We start from the raw sequence: 9085 nt of genomic DNA, 5'->3' as shown, positions 1-9085 counted from the left end.
TCTCCTGCATGTATTTGTCGAGAAGGTGAAATTAGTTAATTGTGACTAGTAACATAAAAAAGCATGCTTAGAATTTACATTTTGATCATTTTTGGGTTTGTATATTTACGTTTTGATATTTCTTCATGTTTTTTTTGCTCATATGCTCGTTCTACTATTGTGGTGGCCCATTATAATGCTCCTATCTCATTTTACTTTTTGCCTTAGATTCCACTTCCAGGGTTTATGCTGTAGAGTTTTTACCCATGTGTGAAGACCGGAGGGGGGGTGTCTGTACTTCTGCTCTCTATATGGTAGAGGAGAGGCAGAGAGGACCCCAGCCAAGATTCTCTATTATTGGTACGTGGTTGAGCAATCAAGGCCTAGCTTCTCAGGAGGTGATGCAGGCTGGTTCTTAAGTACAGTGCTGTCCCTAAGCACCCAAAAAGGAATGTCCGCACACTGTATTAGTTCAAACACAGTATTTATATAATTAATATTCAAAGTTAGGTACAATATCACGATAACTCACTTTTTACTCAGTTATCTGTAATGGCAAATATACAGTTCTACGTGGTACCACAATTACTATTAGATCTCTTTAAAGTGCATCAACGGTACGGTTAAATGGCACACAAATCAGTTTGTAATGGAAACCAACAATAGAGGTAAGAGGAAAGCAGTTGGTGAGAACAATTGGCAGAATACTGGCCCTGCTACCGAGACATAGTTCTGTGTGGGGATCCCCCCACCTGGGCAACCTGTAGAATAAAGATATATCACAAGCCCAGTCCATATATTGTTCACAAGAGACTTCCCAATAGTTCTGCAACCCCAAAGTACATGGCGCTGTAGAGTTACTCGGCGGGGATCTACGGCCCTTCTTGAGTGTCCTCCCTTTAAGGCAGGAGTCACGGGTTGTCGAACGTCCGACGGATAACATGGTGAGCTACGACGGTGAAGTGGCAGCTTCTTTCCTAGCGGTGCTCATTGACGGGGAAACGTAAACGTCCTGCAAGGAAGAGGCTTGGGGGGCACCTCGGTGTCGATAGTTCTGGACCGCAAAGAGTTTGAAGAACTGTGGCTCAGTAAGGGCGCCAAGTCATCAGTGTCTCTGTGGTCTTCGGGTGGCGGGAAACCCACCAGCGGATGCTCCTCGGTGCGTCGATGGTCAGGCCTTCTTCAGCGGGATAAAGCGGCGGCGAAGCAGATGAGAGCGTCCTTGGATCTGAAAGTTCTTAGGCAAACGGAAGCACGGCGGCTCCAGTCGGTGACGGCAGGCGTCGACAGTGATGGACAACAGTCCGGGCACTTCTCCTTGGGATTCCGCGGCAGTCCCCGTCTCGGGTTGGCAGCCGGTCGAAGGTCTGTCTACCAGGGAGCTTTAGCAAAGATCAGCTGGTGCACGACGGTCCCTCGTAGCTCCGGAAGACGGTGCCTTATCAGGTCCTCTCTGGGTCAGTCCTTGGAGACACAGCAGCTTTCAGCTCATGAAGGAGAGCAACAGCAATTCTTCTCTTCCAGCAGGGCTTCAAGGTCAAGCTTTCGTTTCACTCCAGTTACTCGTCGTAGTGGACTTCAGCTTCTGAACACGATTCCTAGCAGTGAGAGGTCCCCAGATATACTGTCGATCTCCCATTCATTCCGCTGGGTCATACTCAAGCATCCAATCACGGTGAAGGGCATTCATGCAGGCAGGCAGCCAATCAGGCACATGGTGCATTCAGGCCATTCACTTCTCTCCAGACACTCACAACAAGTTATGTGTATTGGGACAAGTACCCAGCCATTCAACACTCCACACTGCATTCATACCAGTTTCGGACAGGGCTGTCTCAGTCATTGTGTCAAACACCAGATACTAGACACCCACAACACAGAATGCGTATTCGGCACACACTCCATTCACCCAGGTCCCACCCACAGGCGTACCCACAACAGATGGTCGTTGGCAAGGCTCCAGCCAGTCTGGTCAGCACTTCCCCACACAACCATATATGCAACTTCCACCCAACAGCCAGTCAGGGGGAAGGGACAGAGTCAGGGCTTCCCGGGACTTCGGGAAGATCAAGGTAACAGGCGATGGAAGGCAAGAGGCCATGGGGGCCATCTTGTTTCCATCAGGATTCTACCGATTCCAATGACAGGGCCTGGGCATCCCAAAATGGAGGATGCTCAGGGCACCAGTCAATTCAGCACGGAGCTGCCACCAGCCCGTACCCTGCTCTGTGTGCCACACACAGGTGCCCAAAATCATACACTAGGGGCACAGGGTTGTACCCACACCCATGGGTGCCATAAGGGTATCCCACGGGTCTGTTCACCAAAACCAAAAGAGAGAGCTGCACCGCCAGGAGTCCCACATGAACTCCTGCATGGAAAACACGTCAGGACACACGATAAAAGGTAGTAAAGGACAAGAATGCGGCGGCCCTGTCCCTCCGATGCATTTCCAGCATCACACCATGTGGCAATTTCTCACCATAGAGGAGATTGGCAGTAAAATCTTTAATCCCAATTTATCTGAAGCACAAATGTGTGCTGCTTTCTTTAACTCCGTAATCTTTGCCTTGCAAAATAGAATTGATGCATTCATAGTTTTTTGAATGATGCCTTTTTAGGCCACTGAGTGCTATCAATAGCATCCTCAAGTGTAAGTGCATGTAACCCTTTGAATGCCTACAACCACCCCCACCTGCGCCTTGATGGTGGGGAGGGCACAGGATGTAGAGCCCACTCTTTTCCCGCCAAGTTACTATGTATATAAATGCCTTATGACAAAAAACAGACCACTCTTTAGGGTATTCATACATAATTTGGGCACATTATGGAATTTGATAACAGGCTAAGATAAATGCATTTATAATGATGTCAACAATATTTCTGTTGACAACTTACAGATTTGAAACAAAACTGCCTGAAATTTTAGAGCAGCTTTAATTATCCAAAATACACAGTTTGAAAGCATTACATGTGAAAGACATGAATCCATCATTTACACAGTGAGTGCCCTTGCTGCAGCTCAGTCCAGAGATGAGAATGTCACTAGGGCAGATTCCCAAAAAGCAGAGAAGGCACCACTTTCATTTGCGCTATTTTTAGAAATGCACAGGCCACCATATTCTCAAAGCTGCCCAGCGCATTTCAGGAGGGGCTGGACAGTGCCAGAAAGATGTGCTGTACAGCACCTTTGCATACATTCACAACACTAATGTGTAACAGGCTTGCAGTATCCACGCGGTTGCTGGGAGCGCATTTCACAGAGCTGTTAAAGGGCCCATCTCAGTGAAATGACAAAAAAGCATTATGGGATAGAAATGCTGGTTTGACAGCTGCAGTTTAAAAACAAATCATTACACGGCCATGATTTGGCCCCCACCCCCTGCCTGTTTTAAAAGGCGCAGAGGGATGTTCACCATTTCTGCGCATTTTAAAGTGCATCCGATTTGAGAATACATGATGTGCTTTAAAATGCTCAGAAACACCCCCTTTTCAGCACAAATGGGGAAAATAGGGCATCTGAATGTGCGCGTCAAAGAAGTGCTGATTCAGATGCCCTTTGTGAATAGGGCAGCCATTTTTTGGGGCGAAAGTGACGAGATGGGTTAGCGCATCTCATCACTTGCGCCAACAACAGTTTTGGGAATCTGGCCCACCCGGTTTAAGTGAAATGAAACCAATTGAAAGCTGACAGTGACACCTGCATGATGCGGGTCAAATTGAGGAACACAGGCGACACTTATCAGTGAAGCGTTCCAAGGGAAAAGCATCAATTCACCATGGCTTGTTTATTTTGTTAAAACAAAAAGGTGATTTCTGGAAGGTTTTGGATGAATCATAACCACGGGCATTGTTCTGGGCAACCCTCCAGACCATTGTTTTTCAGCCTGCCAAGCCATTACAGAAGGGGAAAGACCATAACCAAATCACGCTTTGTCCCACCCCCAAAGGGGCAGTCCAGCCCGAATTGCTAGGTCACATCCCTTCTGCACAAGACCACAAGCATCCCCAGATATGTTTCGGCCTTGTTGGTCGTCATCAGTGAGGAGTACCTTGGGTCTCTAGGCCCAGCAGGCTCGGGACCCACGGCTCGGCAAACCCATCCCACTCGGGGTGACTTAAGCAAAACAAAAACAAAACAGTCTATTTTGTTGTCATATACTTGACTTATGTCTTTAATACTTTAAACATTGGATGAGTGAGATAACATGTGTGCCGAACCATTTAATGGCAAAGGCATTTAATACGCCAGATAAAGTACACCCATTTTGGTAATAGTAAAACACCATCCAAGTCCACTTGTAAAAGTGGAAATGTACCTTGTACACCAAAAATGGGAGTCAACTGTTGTGTGATGGTGGATCAGTAGATGGTGAGAGACAGAATATCAGTGTAAAATAACAAGCCTTACTGTGACTAGGGCTCATGGTTGCAGTAAAGATGAAATCAAGATGGATGCTTGCTCTGTAATACAGAGTAAGGGCACCTGGAGAGTGGAACAGTGCAGAGTCAGAGTGTCGGTCCCTATGGAGGTCAGGTCTGGGTCCACAAAGGTTCCACAGCAGTTTGTCATCAAGATGGGTTTCACCTACAAATTAGGGAATCGTTCAGAGTTCTTTGGGCCTTGGTCCCTGAGGCCCTCAAACAAACAAAGTCTCTTGGTGTTCTCAGGTCTAGTCTCCTAAAACCTTTAAAATACATACCTATATAAGTTCTCTCGGTCTAAATTCCTGTGATCCTCAAGCAAACAAAGTCTCTTGGCAAGCCTAATCCTCCTGGGAGTAGTCGCTGGCTGGACACCGATAGTCATTTTCTTGCCATTTGTCATGGTCATTATATATGCCCCTGCCAAAGGCAATGTTTTTACGGTTACGCCTATTCCCTTCCTACTTCCTCCAACATTGTTGTCCTCCTCTACTTGCCTGCTTCCTAATCTTCCCGGTCTTGCCCCTTCCAACTTCTTCCTGCACCTTCTCTTGTCAACTTCCTCTTACTTGCTCGAGCTCCTGCTCCCCTATCACAATGCCAACTCACATCCAAAATCCCATACGTTCCCAAAGGCTGCCCCTTTTTACAGTCTGGTCACTTGTGGGATTGCAGTGCCGAGGAACTGATTGGTGACACCTGTATGTATGTCTCTTGCTCTGACCTTGGGTTTGGCCTGTAGCATTCAGTTGCAGTCTTGTAACCAGGCAGCCCTGTTATGGCGGCTGCCTGATTTCAACATGGTTCCTGCCATCTCACGGGTATGCTCATCTCTCTTAGGGTTCCCTGGTGTAAGTGGCCTGAATGACTGCCCCTTCTTGTGCACATGTGGTTTAACATGGAGCTCCAGGTCTGTGGGCCACCCGCCCGCATACGCCACTTCCCTCTGTGTGCATCTTCTCACGGGAATAAAATGCAAACGTGCTTTACACCTGACAACAGCCATTATCCAATCTCTGGTCTGCTTCCTGTGGCAGGCAAAAGAACAGAATTCGGCAATTCCTGCTGGGTTGGCTTAAAAGAACGGGTGCCTCCCCCTGCCCCAAGGGTCCCTCTGATGCCACTTCTCAACAGGCTTCGTCACACTGTTCAGCGCTCCTTGTTTTGCTTTACGCCACGTATGTTTCACAAAGTGTCAAAGCAATGTACGTTCGTGGACTGAGCTCATCATTCATTTGACCATATTTCAAATTAATTTTAAATCTACGAATATTCTTTGTCATACGATTTGCATACAAACTGTGTTTTGTGGTGTAGGCAGCCAATCAGCGGTGAAATTAAGCTAGCCTCCATCAGACACGTGCCCCCCTATCCACTTGCATGTAAGCACTCTCTCATCAACAAATCGTGCCGCTTGGCAACTTTAAACATTAGCAGGTATGGCATTGGCAACAGTACTTACTTTTTTGTGTGGAATCAATTGCTACAGCATTTTGCTCACTAGAATCTAGACATTTAAGGACCGATTCATGGAAAAGTGCGCAGAGATCCTGCAAAGGCTGTGCGCCGAGAATGCCTCTGCGTGAGCCTGCCTGCAGAATCTTTGCTTTGCGCTGCGCATATTCATGAAGTGGTTCCCGCAAAGTAGGCCTTTCCGCAAGTCGCGGCAGGAACGCCCCAGACATACCCCCACGCAAAATCAAAACAGTCACATTCACCTACCTTTGCGTCCTCCCTGGTCCCGAACACATGCACCCCATGAAAACTGTGTGGGATCCCCCACAACCAAGCCTGCACCTTGGTGACACTGCACGGGGTCCCCTGTAATTGCAACCGGTACCCCGAGAACATGCGTACCGGTTCCCTTAACTCATGTCATGTTTTGTTCAAACTGTGTGCAAATCCCTATAAAACGCCACTGCACCCTGCTACGCTGCGTATGTGCACCCCTGAGTTCGATCAGAACATGCCTGCATGCATGCACCCCTAAATCCAACATGCAAACTCACCTCCGCCCTGCAAATCCAATGCGCAAGTGTAGGTACTCCTGCCTTTGTGTGGCGGAAAGATCGGGGGCTATGCATGGGCATTTTGCAGGCGAGATGTTGCAGGATCACATCCATGAATACGCTTTGCCGTGCGCATTTGTGGGTATGCTATGGACTGCCTGCAGCCCGTCCCTCGTAACACCCACTTTTTCCCTTGTTCTTTCTCATTGCATGTTCCGCCCCTAGTCCGGTCCTTGCGCAGGCCACGCCCACCCCCTGCATGGATTCTCGCACAAGGCACTCGGCCGACCGCACAGCCGCGCCGAGCATGCGCGAAGTCCATGCAAAGTACAGAAAAGTAATGCACAGATGATTTCTATTTACAACGCAATACATTCCATGAATCAGGTCCTTCGAATTTTCTCTGTGAAACGCATTTGATCTGCATTTGCAAATTTGTTTTTTTAAGGCCATTGTAAAATAAAATGGTTCTAAAAACAATGATTTTGCCCTGAACTCTAAATTAAATACACTTATCTATACAAAATAGCAGGGAAACAACATTGACGTAAACTACAGGCATGAAAACATATAGCACAATGAGAATAAACCTAACAATTATATTCAAAATGTGCTCGTCTTCAGAAAGCAGATGTTGCCACCAGTTGAAGCCATGGCAGGAGTCCCAATGCCAGCAACCAGAGGACGGGTTGTTGTTGAGATGTCAGTGCCAGAGCCGCTCCATTAGGAAGTGTCCCTGCAGAAAAAATAGAACAGTGGAGTCATGATTCTCACATGGGTAAACACAGAACATTGGTTGAGGTATCACTTCATCAAAGACATGTCTGGGGGAATCATGGTGCTGTAGGTATGGACAATACGAGTCAGTGGCTCTCGCCAAACTGGGCCTCTTAGCGTAGGACCATATTGCTTGTCTACCTACCGTGACAGGGTCAGGAACCTCACTGTATCTAGGGGGGATAGGGACCACTCTAAACCTGTGGCGCAATGCTGACCAGTGTGTTTGCCAGAGCCAGTCCTGTCCCAGAGTGGTGGGGGGGGGGGGTTGGGAAGTCCCTAACCCCTACTTCCCTCCACATGTGCCTGTATCCAAGAAGAAAGTGCCACCTTTTATCATCCCACGCTTGCCCTACAATATGCTGGTCAGTGTTCTCTCTGCTTTATTTCATACCCCTCACAGCAAGCCTGAAGCGATACAGTCCATGAGAGAGCGAGCCGCTACAAGAACTCCAGCTACCAGGAGTCTCAGCAGTGAACCAAACATGCACCGAACTACACCAGGGAGGAATGAGAAAAGAAAATTAAATGTCCCACTTAAACCACATCAGAGGCAATAACACTTTGTCGTGGTTTGGCAGGGATGCTGTGACTGGCAAGCCTGGTGCCATGCCGACAGCATGGAGTCCCTGCAAATCAGTACTGGAAAAGGGGGCGGACTAGAAAGAGATTTTATGCAATTTTTGTTGCACAACCCGACTCATAGGGAAAAGGCTGTCAGTGGTTGGCTCACTGGGGCAGGTCAGAGCAGCAGCCAATGGAGGGGGAAGAAAGGGCAACAGCAAGAAGGAGGTATTATAAAAAAAAGGGGACGGTGGAGAAAGTGAGTGTAGGTTGTTCAGGTGGGGTTAAGGGAGGAAATGGTGGACTGAGCAACCAAGCAGAGGACGGGCAGTGGAGCGGAGTGTGGAAGACTTACAGAAAGCCTGTGCAAGGGAAGGTATTGGTGGTTGTTGAGAGAAAGTGGTTTTTGTTTTGGGTGTTTAAGGGTGCAGAAGTACGAGTCTGACACAGAGGTGGCATTGTGGTTGGTGTAGACTTTTATGTATAACCACAAAAGTAAAAGAAAAGCCTACCTTGCCTTACTATGAGGGGTTGGCCTACCGCAACAAAATACTAAGGGCCCGGTCAGGATGTCCATAATGTAAAGTGCCCGTCATCCTGTGTCTAAACCAATATCCGTCCCTTACACCTTAATAAGGAAAACTGGATGTCTCATGAATCAAGAAGGAGGTCCCTCTAATTCTGGATGTAGACTCCAAGGCATAGTGCTTGCGAATTAATATATAGTTCAAATGTCCTGGAGAGAACCTCTTCCTTGGTTCTTGCTTCAACTCATAAACAATGAACTCATATGGAGGAATACTATTCCTCCATCTGTGAAAAAAAATATAGCTCTCCAGTCTCGTATCAAGTCTGGTTCACTGGCCTGCCAGACTTGATGATATCACTTTGCCTCCTTTTAACTTTTATACCTACTCAGAGTTTCCCCGACTTCCTCTGGCCTCCAGCCCACTGGTTATAGGTATCTTCGCGCTGATGTGGGTCTTTGACTCTTTTATACTTTACCAATGGGCCCTGCCCATTTCCATTTGGGTCCTGGACCCTGTTGTTTACTGGTGGGGCTTCCCCCTTTCATATGGGTCCCAGACCCTGTTCGTCTGCTTCTGCGGGATCCCTGTCCCTGCTTCACTTATTGTCCACTTGGACAGACCTGGTATAGTCTCCTGCCGTGTACTCTCCCACATAGGTTTATTTCCAACATTCGTATGAACTTGTATAATTTTGTGTTATTCCCTTTTGCTGTTCGCGATGTGTTTATGTGATTTACAAAGTTCGTATCAAGTTGTAAAATTCCTCTTTTATCCCCTTTTTCTCTTTGAGATTGATTTTTC

The 9085-nt window shown here is 47.5% G+C and overlaps 1 protein-coding gene across 1 annotated transcript in view; it reads right to left on the bottom strand.

Moving 5' to 3' along the window:
- Positions 1–2897: 2897 nt before the first annotated feature.
- The window catches only part of LOC138580873 (uncharacterized), a 570368-nt gene continuing 564180 nt past the window's right edge, over positions 2898–9085 (bottom strand). The window contains exon 10 of the mRNA XM_069651760.1: positions 2898–7149. Within this exon, the coding sequence (XP_069507861.1) occupies positions 7034–7149 (116 nt within the window). The 3' untranslated portion in view covers positions 2898–7033. The remainder of the gene's footprint in view (positions 7150–9085) is intronic.

Source organism: Ambystoma mexicanum, chromosome 3p, assembly GCF_040938575.1.
Source record: "Ambystoma mexicanum isolate Mex_15411 chromosome 3p, UKY_AmexF1_1, whole genome shotgun sequence".
NCBI classification, from domain to species: domain Eukaryota; kingdom Metazoa; phylum Chordata; class Amphibia; order Caudata; family Ambystomatidae; genus Ambystoma; species Ambystoma mexicanum.
This window is presented reverse-complemented; position numbering and strand designations above follow the sequence as displayed.